General features: G+C 43.7%; 1 protein-coding gene across 8 annotated transcripts in view; it reads right to left on the bottom strand.

Annotated features, from left to right (window-relative positions):
• Nucleotides 1-13,876, bottom strand: part of ADCY2 (adenylate cyclase 2) — a 123,433-nt gene extending 109,557 nt beyond the window's left edge. For 3 of the 8 annotated variants that reach the window (XM_060278171.2, XM_088674929.1, XM_088674931.1), the window contains exon 1: nt 13,478-13,875. In XM_060278171.2, coding sequence (XP_060134154.1) covers nt 13,478-13,732 — 255 coding nt within the window. In that variant the 5' untranslated portion in view covers nt 13,733-13,875. Of the gene's footprint in view, nt 1-13,477 lie in introns of all 8 variants that reach the window. The other 5 variants (XM_035101265.3, XM_088674928.1, XM_060278172.2 and 2 more) reach the window with 2 other exon arrangements.
• Between the last annotated feature and the right edge of the window lie 3,225 nt (nt 13,877-17,101).

Below are 17,101 nucleotides of genomic sequence, written 5' to 3'. Positions count from 1 at the left end.
CCCAGAGAAAGGCGAAAAACCTTTGAACCCAGGGCCAGTTGCAGTTGGGAGTAAAACTCTTTTCCAGCACTGTTCACTAGCAGCCACTGCAAGCACGTGGGAGCCCCTAAACAGAGAAGGCTGAGGAAGTTTCCCCTACATGAGGGGAGGAAAGGAAGGAGGAGGTTGGAGAATATGGAGTCCAGTCTTTTTAAAGGTGAGGTGCCAGCCCCCCTAAGATCCTGCAGGAAGATCCTCCTTCCTCTTTGGACATGGTGGCAGCTACATTGCCCCACAGTCTGGCTGTTGAGTTTCTGAGGGAAAATATACCTTCCCTCCTTTGCCTGTCTGTCAGCATCCCCTTTGAGATATGTGTGCTCAGTTTTAACTCCATACCAAGGAGGTGACAAGCAGATACAAATACTGTACCCTAAATTATTTTTAAATGATGGATGACTATGTGTTTTCATACTATTTTGTTTAATATCAACATTACAGAGAAACGGAATATGCGAAGCTAATCGCTGCAAAAAGATTCACACTTGGGAAGCTTGCAAATTGTGTTTTTCTCTCTCCAGGGAAGCTTCTCCCTGCACCAGTTTCCAACAAGATGAAGAAGAGGCAGAAAAAGGGGAGAGGAAAATGATTGCAAAGTTCTACTTTATTCTCCTAATTCTCTTACTGCAGACCAAAATGTATGCAAATCACTTATTGAACCTAAACACATTCACTAGATGCAATCTAATAAAGGCTTTCAGAAGGATAAGACTGGGAAAGGCATTTGTTGTGGCAGAGCACCTGTTTCACATGCAGAAGCCACCAGGTTCTAATCCCCAACATATTCGGGAAGGGCTGCATATTTTGGAGAGCTATGGTACTTCTGGGCAGCATAGACCATATTGTGCAAGATGGAGCAATGGTCTAACTCAGGATAAGGCAGGTTCTCCTCACTCTAGCCAAGTGGACACTAATGGCCACAGCTCAGCATGAAACTGAAGGTACACCTACAACCTGCCTTGGAATTTTGTGTCATACCTGCCAAGTTGCTGTCGGAGAAATAAGGGACCGGGCCAGAAGTAGCAGACCGGAAGTAGCACTGCCGCCATTTTGGAACTGGGCGGAGCATGCTCAGAAGTGACTTTTGATGCTGCTTTGCCCAGTTCCAAGTACACTTCCTTTGTTAGTACAGTGGTACCTCGGGTTACAAACAACAGATTACAGACTCCGCTAAGCCGGAAGTAGTACCCGAGGTTAAGAACTTTGCTTCAGGATGAGAACAGAAATCGTGCTTCGGCGGCAGCAGGAGGCCCCATTAGCTAAAGTGGTGCTTCATGTTAAAAACAGTTTCAGGTTAAGAACAGACCTCCAGAACAAATTAAGTTTGTAACCAGAGGTACCACTGTAATGAGCTTCTGAAGAGGCTCAGAGAGAAATGTTGCTTGCTTTCACTTAAAAAAAATATGTAAAAGCCTGAAGCCTGATTTCCTCAGTGTGCACTTTATTATTTTACTGTAAATCACTAATAAAGAGGCAATGCAGGTACTTGGTCACAGAGAAAGTAATATGATGGTTCAAAAGAATATCATTTGAATGTGTGGCACTCCTAACCTTGAATGTTCATTTCCAAAGTTGCCTCAGGAAATGTTATGTTTAAAAAACTGTATACTGTATAGGCATTCTTAGAAGCGAAACTGATTAGTGAATTTTCAAATCATTCTGGATTTGCAAAAGCTGCACACTGATATTTTAAAGAGGTAGGCTGAAATCCTATACACACCTACCTACCAGTAAGTCCCACTGAACTCAGTGGCTTTCTTCTGAGCAGACATGCCACCATCTTTGAGGATAAACCTTCCTCTTTTAAATGCTGTTCCTCTAGAGTTATGATAGACATTTAAGTATAAACTAGTCTGCATCACCATACCTGGCATTCTAGAAGGACATATTGAATAAATATTTATTTTTAATGGCCTGCGAGCGCGCAACCCCAGAGTCGGTCACGACTGGACCTAATGGTCAGGGGTCCCTTTACCTTTACCTATATGTTGTGGAGCATTTTGTGTTATTTGTGTTGATATTTATAATCTGCACATTTATTTGAGCTAAAATTAAAGCCACTCTGATTTTAATCGGGAGGTTTGAGCTTAAACCCAGGCCTAAATGCCCAAATCCATTGCCAGCTGGACTGTCCTTGCTATTTGTAAGCTGCATCTTGAGACAAGAATGTTTCATTTCCTTTGAAACTGCCAGTGTTACATTTCTCAGAAAAATTAATGCACTCACAGACACAAATCAGGAATGATATTATTACTGTAGACCATTTACTGCAAATTTAAAAATCAATGCAGAAGAATAGTCTCATTATACAGTGGTGCCTCGCTAGACGAACGCCCTGTAAGACGAATTTTTCGCTTAACAAAGAGATTTTCGAGCAGAAGTTGCCTCCCTAGATGAATTCGTTTTGTGAAAAATTCGTCTAGCGAATTGCGGTTTCCCATAGGAATGCATTGAAATTCAATTAATGCATTCCTATTGGCAAAAAATAAAATAAAAATCAATGCATTCCTATGGGATTCGCTAGACGAATTTTTCGTTATAAGAATTACCCGTGGAACGAATTAAATTCGTCTAGTGAGGCACCACTGTATGAAAATGCTGGATAATATGTTTCAATTTATGCAACAGATGTAATTGCAGGATTTACGTTGCAAATGATTTTGCAAATTATGATATGAAAATTAGCATTATTATCATAACTTTTTATCTTTTATTACTATGTAACACCTATGGTCAGTCAGTGAATTAAAATGTAGTTTGCATAGTCTTACAATTTATAGATAATCAGCCATTCTCTTTCATCTGATTACCACTTAATAATTATGAATTCTCAGACACAGCAAAGATGTAGCACAGTACATTGTAAACAACAAAAGGAAAATTATACCTGATAAACTACTTGACCCTTGATAGTATCTAGGGTAAGACAAACTAGAAGGGGGGGAGCTTTTAAGTATAAAATGTCCAGTGACCCAAATGTTCTGGTTCAGCACCCAATGGAAGATGAACCCAAGGACAAATATTATGTCGTATAGCAAACTTCATGGGCTAAAACAGTAAGTGGGTAGTTCTTTCTCCCTCTCTAGATCCCATTTTTCACTGCTAGCCATTGGGAAATAAAGCCTCCTAAGTACATTATAAATGAGCTTTCTCCCCCTTCCTATGGCATGCCTGGAATGCCAAAGACAAACTAAACTATAACATTCTTTCTGGTGGTGAGAGCAGTTCAACAGTGGAAAGGACTCCCTTGGAAGGTGGCAGCCTCTGCTTTCTAGGAGGTTTTTAAGCAGAGGTTGGATGGCCATCTGTCAGTGGTGCTTTAGTTGCAATTCCTGCACTGGAGGGGGTTGCACTATTCTATTTTTCTGTGATTCACAGCCTCCCTCTCAGCCTGCCCAGCTTCTGCCAATGCAATCCATACCTCTCAAGAGCCCCTCAGTTCAGAGCGGCAGCCATGAAGACACACTTACAGCAAGGAAAATGTTTAAACTAGCTTAAGAATGTTTTAGATGTATAACAAAATCAGGATCAAGGGGGTTATGCATTTTCAACGCAGGCTCTTTAAATGCATTTCAGTTCTATGACGTCCACAATGGAAGCTTTGGATTTTGCAGGCAACACCCTCCCTCTAATTATTTTATACACTGAACTTGAGCATATCACAGAATATTTAAAGCAGAGTGATGGGAGAGGACCATCAGTCTAATTTGAACAGAAATACTACTGCTCTAGCTTACCTCTAGCTATTTCACTGGCTTCAGTGTTTTTGATTTATATCTGCTCTGAAACTGACATAGCTCTGTATACCACAGAAACATTTATAAATTTTGAAGGTCTATTAAAACTCAGAAAGTAACTTCCAATGGCTCATGGCCATTCCTGACCCAGGTGACCCAATTCTCTAGCAGAAACCTCCTTGACCAAAATGCATCCCCCCACCTTCCAATTTAACACCTCTGCAAAACCTTCATAAAATGGGAGACGGGTGCAGAGGACGTTTCTAGGCAGTTCCTCCAAAACAGTCTGATCCAAATGTGAAGCACTCAGATTCCCAACTGACTAACCACTATGGTAAAAAACAAGCACACTTCCGGTTTACAAATGGAGACTCTTCGTTGCAACAGAAAATACTGCTTTGGAGGTGTGAAACGTCATCTTAGACTTCATACCATCAGTACAATTCTCACATCACCTCTGAGAGTCATAGAATCACATTTCTATTATTTTCTATCACCTAGTCTTCTTGTATTTTGTTTTCACTGCCTATTTAATGTTGTTTCAATCGTATTTTATAGCTGACACTTTTATTTTGTTGTGGATTTTACGTTTACATGAACATAATCGCCTTTTGTACATTGCCCTGCTATCAAACTGATGTAAAGTGGACTTCCAGTCTACCGCCATTGCTGATTGGTGAGGGAACCTTGAGCTCCAAGATTCCCTGGCACTGTGAGGGAGGGGGGAGCCGCGAGAGCGCCACAGACCCCCCAAAAGAGCCCCAGATTGAGCTTTCTGGGAACGTGGGGACTCAGCTGCACCCCGATACATTTCCTCTGCTCCCCGGTAAGCCGAATAAGGGACCCGAGAGCGAGCGGAGTGGAGACGTGGGTGCCTTTGTGAGTCAATTTGCTACCTTCACAGCGTGAAGCTACATGCAGATAGCCTGTGGAGCAGTGGATTCTTTCTAAATATAAAGATTTGAAGACATTGGATACCGTGAGAAAAAGAAAAGGGACTTTAAAATTAGAAATTTGAAGGAATTGGCCATGGGAGGAGATTTAAAAACGGAAGTCGATCTCCCCCACTGTGTGAAGTGAGAAGCAGTTATCTTGCCCGAAGCTGGTGAGACTGACAGGAAGTTTTAAATTCCCAAAGATTGTACTTAAACTCTCCCCTCGAGGCAGGGTAAAGGGAAGAAGGGCTGATTTTAAGGAAAACCCTGAAAGCTCATACCAAAATAAAAACTTAGTTGGTCTTTAAGGTGCTGCTGTAAAAGACTCGTTTTGGACTGGGGAAAGTCCCCCTGTACACTGGAGTCAGGAGCCTGGAGGGATCAGCGAACCGCCATTATGATGTCATAAAAGGAAGGAATCTGTTTACCTCTTTGAGGTCGTTAACTGTTAGCAGTGAAGAGACTATAAAGTACATGACTGCAAATGTCAAACGTTCTCTTCATAAATGTATATAAAAGTATAAAGGTATGAAGAAGAACTTAAAATGCTAAAGTGCAACCAGTTTGGACATAATTTTTTTTATTTCCGAAGATTGGAGATATAAACTGCGCCATTTCCTTTTTTGCAACTTTGGCTGTGCCCATGAAATTTGAGATGTGCAAGATGCCAGTAGACATAACAACAGCTGACTTTTCTGATTTCCAAGAGGAACTCTTAAAATTGTTATGGGAACTTAGAAGCGAAGTACAACAGAATACAATACAGATCAGAAAAATAAACCAGAAGTGTGTGGAAATCAAAGAAAGAATAATTATACCAGAGAGGAAGAAAGACGAACACTTACCAGTCCTGGACAATGCAAATGATCCTAAAGAAGAAGAGGAAGGGGCATGGAACATTGTTCTCTCAGTGAGGGGGGGGGGACAGGACCCATGCTTGATTCAAAAGGTCTTTAAAGAAGAACTAGTATGGAATAATGTTCTCCCCATGAGAGAGGGAGAACAGGATCCACACTGGGGTCAGAACCTAAGGGGAATAAAAATTGTGAAAGGACTGAAAAGTGGCAAGTGAGGTGGTTGGCATCATGTAGCAGTTAGAGAATTGGGGAGACAGCAAGGGAGGAAGAAGGAAGTGTGGGTGTTTGGCTGTGCACAGAGTGGGGTGAGGAGTAATATTGGAGGTTATTTTCTGATTGATTAAAATGGTCTGAAACTGGATTGATTTATGGAACTGGCTGAACCGTCTGTGAGATTCCGAGTCCAGGGGAGGGGGGTGCTGAATTAGATGTAAGTGTTTAAATGTTATTAGGGTAGAAGAGGCAATGTTTGAATTTATGGATATTTTTGGGAAATAATTTTAGGCTAAGAGGTGAAATAGAAAATAGATGGTTGGGAAATAAATTAAAGGTTAGAAATAATTGGTGATTATAGGTAAAGGATAATTGATGTTTATAGTCTAGGAATAATTGAGAGAAAATGAAGAAGAAAACGTTAAATAAATGGAAGATGATTTAAGATATAATATGAAAATTGCTCAAGGTGGATTTAAAAATGGACCCAGTGAGAGGGGAATCGAGGAAGTCTACAATGTTAAGTAAAATGAAAGATTGTTGTTATTGTTATGTTTTTCTTTACTATTTTCTTTTTGTTTTTTCTTTGTTTTTTTGTATTTTGTATTTTCTCTATATATATATAAAAATGCAGGCATTGCGCACGCGGATGAAACAGCCTTTCTCCATAACCGCTGAACCGAATTGAAACAAATTTGGGCACAACGTACCTTGTCCATCAGGGTGGGATCTGGCATAAAAAAATTATCAAAAAACCACACCTTTCACACCTAAAATAATGGTTAAACGCAAAAAAGTGGCGCCCCTATTACATGTCACCAACAGAAGCTCTGAAGACTTCCTTCCCTTCTTTGCGCCTTTCTCTCTCTCCCCCTTTCCCCTCAGGACCACCGCCACCACCTTTTTGGCCCCGGGAAAGCGGAGGAAGGGAGGAGGAAGGAGAGCACGCAGATAGGTCTCCTCTGAGGGTAGGGAGCGCCCATCTCCGACCCCGTGGGGACACGCTCCTCCTCCTCTCCCCCCCCATATTGATCAAGAGGTATCGATCCATCACCCACTCACCCAGCCGAGGGAACCCGCCCTTCTCCTTCGCCCTCCCCGGGAGCCTGGAGGGAGGGGAGGGGGAGGAAAAGATATTTCTATTTCTCTCTCTGGTTTATTATTTAGTTATTTATTCCTCCCCCCCCCCTTAATTCTGCTCCTTCCTGGGCTCCTGAGGAGGATGCAGGGCTGGGAAATGCCTTCTTCCTTGGCAACAGCAACGGCGAAGAAAATAAAGGAAAATAAAATAAAGGGGCTACTTTATTAACAACAGGCTCCAGCAGAAGAAGCCGGACGGCCAGACAGCTGAAAAAACCCTATTATTATTATTATTATCAGGGTGGATAAAAATCAATGATTTTTTTTAAAAAAAATAAAAAATCGGATTTTTTTTAATTTAAATCGGATTTCTTTTAATAAAATGCTTTTTGAGGAAAATATATTACCATCCAAAGGTTATTCCATCATGAAATAAAGATTAGTTTTTTAATTATGTAGAATAAGGTTTTATATGTTTAATTTTTGGGGTAAATAAATTCCATTAATCCATTTACAATGTCATTCTCTTCCAGAGGTTTTTGTAAGATTATTGGGCAGTTTCTCTGCCTACAAGATATTATCACAGATGCTTGGTTTACTTTTGCAGTTCTCAAAACTGAATTTGACTCAGCAGAGATCACATGCCTCTTCTTCACAGCAAAAATGTTATAACATGAACAGGGTTGAGAAAAAGACCTTAATCCTATTGTTCTACAAACCTATGAATACAGAATCAACCCCTTCAGTGCTAAGTTTCAAGAAGTTCAGTGAATAGAACAGAAACAATATTTTTCTGATTGTTTGGAGTGGACAGTATTTACGTTTTTCATGTGTAGGCTGGGCTGACAGTCTAAGTTTGTTAAAATATATATATATTGTTTTTGTTTAGCCAAATTAGTTAACAAACATGGATGTTTGTTTAAGCAAATAACATATGCTGTAATGTTATTGTTTCAGTTGAATAAATCTATTTAAATTGTTATTATTAAGGTAATGATTATTTTTCTCCTTCCTAAGTACAACAGTAAAGTTGTCCAAATACAGTATGAATGATTAACCCATTAAACTGGGGATAAAAAAACTAATATGAAAAGTTGTTATTCTAAAAATCTTCATCTACTAGCATATAAAAGTAATACTAGCAAGAATTAGTCTTTATGTAGAAAACTATGATTTAAATCAAGCCTTACTGACTTTAAATCAAATCCACCCTGATTATTATTGTTGTTATTATTATTATTCCGCTTCATATTCTCAAGGGAAACATAACAACAACAACAACAACAACAACAACAACAACAACAACAACAACAACAACAACATTACCCCGCCCATCTACCTGGATCTATACCCTCCAACAAAAAATAGGGACGTCCCATTTCATTATTAAAATTTCATTTCTATACCGCTTTAAAATTTAAAGAAAACAACCATTATTATTACAGGTAGGTAGCCGTGTTGGTCTGAGTCGAAACAAAATAAAAAAATTCCTTCAGTAGCACCTTAAAGACCAACTAAGTTTTTATTTTGGTATGAGCTTTTGTGTGCATGCACACTTCGTCAGATACACTGAAACAGAATCCACCAGACCCTTATGTATATTCAGAGGGTGGGGGTGATGGGAATGGGTGATGGGCTGATAGGAGTAGTAAACCTGTTGATGACTGATAACGACTGTTAATGACTGCAATAGGTCTTGGGGGGGGAAGCAAGGGCTGAGGTGCTAAGGAAAGCTTGATCATGTATAATGAGATAAGAATCCTATGTCTCTGTTCATTCCAGGTGGCTCCATGGTTTTAAGCTTGCTAATGAGTTGCAATTCAGCAACTTCTCTTTCCAGTCTGTTTCTGAAATTTTTCTGTAAGAAAACAGCTGCTTTGAGATCTTGTATAGAATGTCCTGGGAGATTGAAGTGTTCTCCTACTGGTTTCTCTGTCTTGTGGTTCCTGATGTCAGATTTGTGTCCATTTATCCTTTGGCGTAGGGTTTGGCCTGTTTGTCTATTATTATTATTATTATTATTATTATTATTATTATTATTATTATTATTATTATTATTTCTATACCACTTTATATTTTCAGGGGGAAAGTCTCTTATTACTGTTATTATTATTTCTATACTTCTTTATATTTCCGGGTGGGGGGAAGAGAATTATTATTATTATTATTACACCACCCATCTACCTGGGTCCATACCCTCCAATATTTCTCTAAACCCACAGCAATGCGTGGCCGGGTCAGCTAGTATTTTTATAAAATGAATAAATATTATTTGGGGGGGAAATCAAACTGATGTAAAGTGGTTTCTAATTTATATTACATATGCCATATGTCTTCAAATGCAATGTTTTTGAACAGAGTCCACTCATTCATACATACATACATTCAACAACAACAACAACAACAACAACAATTTATTGCTTATACCCTGCCCATCTGGTGGCCGGGTCTCCCCAGCCACTCTGGGCATCTTCCAACAGGGAATTAAAAACACAATAAAATATCAAACACTAAAAACTTCCCTAAACAGGGCTGTCCAAATCATCGAGTATGCAGTAATCTTATTTTATAAAATGAGGGTGGGATGGGGAAGGATCAGATTTTATTTGCATGTTAGTGAGAAACTATTTAACTTGTACTTCTGGAACCAATACGTGAACCAAAACTGAAGGCATCCTTCAGAAATTAGCACTTCTCCAAATTTTGCAAGGCATTTCTCCAACCAATGTGTACAAAAATGCACATAGGGGGGGAGTAATTGCACGAGAATACATATATGTGAGTTGGAAAAAAATACATGCATGTATTGTATTACAGAAAATTGCTTGCAAAAATGTGTATACTCTATTAGTCAAAACTGCATACCAAAAGGGACCCAGGTGGCGCTGTGGGCTAAACCACTGAGCCTAGGGCTTGCTGATCAGAAGGTCGGCGGTTTGAATCCCTGTGACGGGGTGAGCTCCCGTTGCTTGGTCCCAGCTCCTGCCAACCTAGCAGTTCGAAAGCACATCAAAATGCAAGTAGATAAATAGGAACCGCTATAGCGGGAAGGTAAACGGCGTTTCCATGTGCTGCTCTGGTTTGCCAGAAGCGGCTTTGTCATGCTGGCCACATGACCTGGAAGCTATACGCCGGCTCCCTCGGCCAATAATGCGAGATGAGCGCGCAACCCCAGAGTCGGTCACGACTGGACCTAATGGTCAGGGGTCCCTTTACCTTTACCTTTACCTTTACCTTTACCTATTGTATTACAGAAAATTGCTTGCAAAAATGTGTATACTCTATTAGTCAAAACTGCATACCAAAAGGTGTTCATTAGGAGAAAATCACAATAAAATGCACACAAATTTTCATGGGGATTTAAAAAACAAAATTCCCAAATTGTTACAAAAAGGTGGAAAATGTGAAAAACTGATAGAAACCAAAGCTGGCATCTGTCCTAAGTAAGGTACACCCATGCTTAAATCAACCAAAACATATCTGCTTCCAGAGTTCAATAAATCAGAATAGAAATGTATAAAACAGCAGGTCACTTTTAAAGTTACCAAATGATAAACCGCTCTAAGGCTAAGGATAGGACATAGCTTAGTGGCAGAACACATGCTTTCAATGCAGAAGGTGCTAGGTTCAATCCTCAGCATCTTCAGTCAGTACTGTATTGGGGAAGTCCTCTATTGCAGTGGTCCTCAACCTTGGGCCGCCAGATGTCTTCAGACTACAATTCCCATGATCCCTGACCACTGGTCCTGCTAGCTAGGGATCATGGGAGTTGTAGGCCAAAAACATCTGGAGGCCCAAGGTTGAGGACCACTGCTCTATTGGATACCCTGGACTCATCCCTGCCATTCAGCTTAAATAATGAAAGGTCTGATGGCAGAAGGCAATTTCCCAGGGTTCTCCTGTAAGGGGAAGTCCATCTGAATTCTGCTGGAGCTTCACACACCCACAGTACTAGTCTGAGTGAGTCACCCTGAGAGTGATCTGCTCTGTGCCTTTAAATTTCCCACTGAATCAGGCAGTCAGTGATGAGGCAGCCATGTCTTCTCTCACCTAGTTTTCACAATTGGTTTGCCTACCCTCCTCCAAAGCAGATGAACATTCCAGGGATGTGGAGAAGGAGAGGCAAAAAAGGAGTGTGTGAGAGTTTCTTTGTGTGCGCAGAGAATGGGTAAGAAAATCTTCATTTATTCCAACTCTCGGTTCAGAGAGAAATTTATAAGGCGCAAGTGCAGCTCTTCTGTGTGACATTCATTGATAAGCAGGGTTGCAGCTCACAGTGGTTCACATCCACTTCAGGTACCTGAAGAAGTGTGCATGCACATGAAAGCTCATACCAATGACAAACTCAGTTGGTCTCTAAGTTGCTGCTGGAAGAAATTTTTTTTAGTGGTTCACATCATTACACACTGAACATGGAAATACTTCACAAGTATGGAAATCTCTTTGACTAATTGTTGCAATCAGGAGGAAAAAAATGAGCATTTTGGCTGAGTGTATGGGCTACACCTGATTACAGTTTATTTCCCTGAACTTTAGACTGAGGGGGTAATGCTGCTCCTATACAGAAGTCAAGAGCAGAAACTCCCATTGATTTTAATGGAGAAGAACTGGAGCCCTGGGAACAAGCTAATAAGGAATTCAACAAATGGCACAAAGTTTCCCTCTGCAGAAAATTAGAGGGTTGTTAACTACAGTCAATCTTGCATGTGTAGCAAATGATGTGAGAAACAAACTAGCTTTTAATTGTTTGAAGCAAATGAAAACCGTGGATAGTGAGTGGGACCTGTAACAAGCTGTTGCAGTGTGGGGTGCTCCTTAATCACTGTTCCACTCAGCCAATTAGACCTTTTCTCTAGAAAAGGAAATTCCATCCTGTTCCTGCCCATCCTCCCCCCCCCCACGATCAGTCAGCATTCTGTGCCCATGGCACCCCATTCAGTCCTCCCTCCTCCTCCTCCTCCTTCTTCCCCCTCAACTGCCCCTTGTCCCCCACAATCTTATCCTAAATATTTTTCTCACTTCTGCAAACCTTGGGGTTTTCCCAGCCTGCCCAAACCTTCCTCGCAACTGTGGGTGGTGTCCTTTTTGCTACATTAGCAACAGTACTCATGCCCAAACATCAAAAATGGAGGGAGGTGGCTCCTTCAACTCCTGTTTTGAGGTAAAAACATTTTTAAGTGTTAGTTAAAGCTCTTTTGTAGCTTTAAAACCTTCACCTGAACAACAAATACCAATAAGGTTAATCTGTCAGCAGGAAGGGAACCAAGCAAATGAATTAGAGGTATTAAATTTGGACTGCAAGCCTAAGCACACTTACTTGGCCAGAAACTCTGCTGAAATCGATGGGATGTTTCAAAGGAGCTACTGTATGCTGAGGACTAGAGGACTGGCAGTTTTGTTTATTCCATTTGTGATCCATGAGGAGAATATTTAACTAAAAGGACCCAGCAGCCTTCCCAAGCAAGTGTGTCCTCTGCTATTTACATGAATACATGCAAGTTTCCCAAGAGATGACACAAAGTAATTTTGTGCTAAAACAGATCGGAAGGCAGTCACAATTCAAACCTGCTTTGAAAACACCAAACTGCTAGAAAGTGCAGGGGCTGAGAGAGGCCAAGGAGAGTCTCTGCTTTGCCAGACACACCAAGAGGTAACAACTCCAGCGGCTTATCTGAAATTAACTGCATCTCCTGAGCAGAAATTGCTTATGAGGTTATCTGCCAGTATAAAAAATGTAAAAGGAAAAATGCAGCAGAGGCTCTGGAGTACTGAAAAGAAGGGATAAATCCAGACCAGACCATTCTAAATAGCTGTATAGCAGGATTACAGCGGAGGAGAACCAAAAGCAACCTGAAAAAGCTGAGGTGGGAGTAAGGCTACAATCCCTCTCAAACTTTCCTTGGAGTAAATGCCACTGTATCAAGTGGGACTTCCTTGGGGTGGATCTGAGCGGGATCAGGCTGCACAGCTCATCAACTGTGGTAGGTAGCAAAATGCAGAAATTAAACATTACAGTATCATAATGTCACTTGTGTTTCAAAGCAATACAGGCAGGGTTACTTTTGAATTTTTAATCACATGAAATGCTTTTTTACGAAACATTTCTCCATCGGCCCATAACCTGGTATTCAGGCAAGTTTGAGAGCTGCTAAATCTGTAAGCCACTTGCACCAAAATTGTCAAGAATTGAAGCTTCCCCTTCATCAGAAACTCAAAGCTACAAAAATGTGTTCTGTTATGTGTGAAACTGAATAATAATACAAACATTTTTTTAAAAAAAAAACCCAATTAAGCTCCAAATTAAAATCCAGCCCATTCATTTTTTAAAAAATCATCGATGAAACTTCAGTACCCCCCCCCCCACATATATGGAAGGAAAATAAGCTCTACATATGTTGGAAGTCTTCCTTTCTCTTTTTGAAAGTTGAGGGGGGACGGAGCCCAGGCTGCTTTCAGCTCCCCAGACCTTTTCTTGGCGCTGAGCCGTCGAGCCTGTGCCGCCGCCGCCCCCCCCCCACTCGGCCCCGAAACCTCCTCTTGGCCGAGCGCAGGAGCCCCGACGCGACTCCCGGCCCGGCCCGGCCGGACCCCGGGGGAGCCCCTTTGGCCGGAGACTCACCATCCCGGCGGCGAAGAAGAAGAAGACGGCGAGCAGCGTGAGGCAGGCGCCGAGGACGATGAGCAGCAGGAAGACGAGCAGCGGATGCTGCTGGCTCAGGCAGTAGTACGACTCGTAGAGCCAGTCGCGGCGAGAGGGGCGCGGGCGGCGGCAGCACAGGCGCAGCGGGGGCCCCTCGGAGCCCTCGCCGGCGCCCTCGGCCGGGGACGCGCCGCCGGCGCCGCCGCACTCCGCCAAGTCCCGGTGCCTCCTCATGGCGCGCGGGGCGCCGCGGCTGTGGCCGGCGAGGCGTCCGAAGGAAGGCGCGTCCGGCTGACTCCTCAGGACGCCACCGCCGCCGCCGGGCGCCTGCCTCCTCTGGCGCCCCCGACGGCGCAGCGCCACAGCCGCCTCCGCATGCCCGGGAAGGGGGGGGGGAGCCGCGAGGAGCCAAAGGGCGCTCGGCTGCCGCTGCCGTTGCCGCTGTTGCTGCCGCACGCGCCCCGTCTCAGCGGCGGAGAGGCGAGCGGGCGAGCGGGCGCCCACAGCCAGTCCCCGAGTGGCGGCGGCGGCGGCTGCAGAGCCACGTCCGATGTGGGAGGAGAAGGCGGGCTCCGGCTCCGGCTCCCGCCCCCTCTCCGCCCCCCCCCGCCAGCCGCCTTGGACGCGAGAGAGCGCCCTCTCAGCCGCCGGGAAACCCGCCCTGCCAGGGCTACTCGGAGATTCCGGCACTGCAGGGGGTTGGACTAGATGACCCTTAGGAGCCCTTCCGACGTCACGGTACTCTGAGGCTACGGACGCGGCCGGGAGTGGGAGGTGGGCGCTGCAATTGGCGACGGTGTTCTCTGAGCGTCTGCAGAGCGCAGCTCGGTGCTTCTGCAGCCTCGCTTGCCCCGGTTTTTGCGGTTTGCGCAAATGGATCCTTTCCAGACGACGACAGCCATGACAAGGACTTCGCGGGTGCGATGTGTTATAGAAACGGTAGAGAGTTGGAAGGGATCCTGGCGGGGGTCATCTAGTCCAACCCGCTGGAACGCAATAATCTTTTGCCCAACGTGGGGCTCGAACCCACGGCCCTGAGAGGCTCATGCTCTACTGACTGAGCTCTCCATCAACTGCGACGCGTGAAATGGGTCACCTTGCGCCGAAACCATTAGTGCCGAAGCTTCCTCTGCGGTGCCTCGGAGCGCACTGGTCGGAATAGGAGCAAGCTGCTGTGCTTCCCGCAACTAGATCCTATATCCACGCCCCAAGCAGGACAGTCCTAGGCAATCGAAAGACAGTCCCTTGGAGTTCAGTGGGACTTACTCTCGAGTAAGTGAGTATAGGAGTGCAGCCCAAGTGCCACTTGTTTGGGTGACAGTTGCATGGGATGGATTGTTCGCTTGGTTCCAGGAGGAAGCCTGGCTGGATTCAGTGGGGCTTACTCCCAAATGTTCACGATAGCAGCTTTCAAGAGATTTAATCAGACAGCTGAGAGACGCCTGTCCAAACGGCTCTGCTGTCCACTGTCTCAGAGCAGCACTCATGCAAACAGCTAATAGCCGGATGTGCAAGCGCAGAAAGGCTGCCTAGTTGGCTCCTCGCTAATGTGCAGCAGAGCGGACACGACTAAACAACAACAACAACAAAGGGGTTGCTAAAAGCGCCATCCCATCATGGAGCTGTAGAGGTCACCCCCAATGGTGGCACCTGAAATACATGGTTGGGGTGTTTCTTTTGGAACTCAAAGCTTACAGATAAAACTAAGAACAGCTAAAAACATTGAACATAACAGTAAAAAAATAAACACTGATAAACACCATGTATAAACTTACAGATAATTACAATAAAAACAGCATGGCACCAGCCCTTTCAATAAAAGCCATCATCTGTCCCCCAGAGCCTGTTGTTCTTCACCTCCAGGCAGAACAAGGAAGGAGTCAGTTTGGCTTCTCCAGAGGGAGTTCCATAGTCTGGGAGTAGCCACCGAAAAGGCCCTGTCCCGCATCCCCACCAAGTGTGCATGTGAGCATGGTGGGACCAAGAGAAAGGCCTCTGTGGAAGATCTCAGAACCTGGGCAGTTTTGTATGAGGGAATACAGTCTTTCAGATAGCCTGGACCAAAGCTATGTAGGGCTTCATAGCAGGGGCATAGTTTTTTGGGGGGGGGTGCCCTGCTGTGTTGTGAACTATTGCGTCCTTCTTACACTGCTCTCCAGCTGGAGGGCACCTTGAGAAGGATGCAACAGCTCAAGGTGCTCTGCCACCCAACTGCCATTTTTGCAAGTCTCACAAAACGGCACTGGGCTCACAGGGCACCCTGAGTGCGCCCCTCAAAGCAGGGCATTGTTGGCTGGGCAGGCTCCCCATTGTGCAGCCAAGGAGGTGGCACAGTGCAGCCCTATTTAGCTCCAGTGGGCGGAGGTCACAACTTTTCTGACTGACATATGCAACTTTTATGACTTGACATGAATTTGACCTTTGGAGAGTTTGTAAGTAAACCATTTTCTAACTTGCCAAACGTGGTTTTTTCCTATGCTGGTTTGGAACTCATCTGGAAAGGCCTTAAAGGTTTTACAGCCTATATTTCCACGTTTGCTGCCTTTTTAAAAAACTTAAATCTACTGGGGTTCTTTGACCAAAGAGTATTTGCTTTGCTCTCAGGCGCATAGCTAGCTGCACCAGCACCTGAAGTGGCGAGGGCAGGGCGAGTCACCCACGGGGTCCGCCTGGCAGACATAAGCCCAGGAGAGACACATGGCTCAGGCGCGCTGCAGGCCAGGCCCCGTGGTAAGTGCCGCCCCCCGTGGTGTGCCATTTTGTCACCCCCTCAAGGATGACACCTGGGGCAGACCGCACTCCCCGCACCCCTGTTCCTACACCCCTGCTTGCTCTGCACTTGGATCCTGGCATCCAAAATTCTGTTCCTTTTATGTCTTTTTCTTGAACCAACAGATACCAACTCCAACACCAAAGGTAATATATAGTAATAATGGCAAGTAGGCACTGACAGCTTTCTCTTCCATGAATTGGTCTGAAGTCCTCCCTTTCAAACTGTCTCAAATTTGTAACTGTTACTACATCTTGTGCTGGCAAATCCCAGTGTTTTTAATCTGGCCAGAGAAAAGAAAATAGAATCGGAGTTCTCAAATCCTTTAGGAGACAGCATCAGAGAGTTGGGAAAGTGTGTTGTGTTGTTGTTCCTGGGAGGGGGTGTCTAGTGCTCCACTGGTCTGCTTGCTCCCCCTGTATTATATGTGAATAGTGGACAAGTCTTTATAGAATGAAATTCAACCCCTAAAGCTGTCCCTAGAACTTCCCTTCACTCAGAAAAGTCGAGAGTGTGAAATAAAGCTTTTGGTTCTGTGCCGTCTGTCATATTATATTCCATGTACTACGGTATTATACATATATATATTATATTCCATTATTATATTCCACATATTATATTCCATTATATTCCATATTATATTATATTCCATTATATTCCATATTATATTATATTATATTCCATTATTATATTCCACATATTATATTCCATTATTATATTCCATGTACCGGAATAAAAAAATACTAAGGGACCTCCTGCAGCAGTATTAACTTTTCTCCTTTAGGCACCTACATTGTTGGCACCAAACATGATGGAATGAACTCCGACAGCTA

This window comes from Zootoca vivipara, chromosome 8 (assembly GCF_965207765.1).
Source record: "Zootoca vivipara chromosome 8, rZooViv2.hap1.1, whole genome shotgun sequence".
Classification (NCBI taxonomy): Eukaryota; Metazoa; Chordata; class Lepidosauria; order Squamata; family Lacertidae; genus Zootoca; species Zootoca vivipara.
This window is presented reverse-complemented; position numbering and strand designations above follow the sequence as displayed.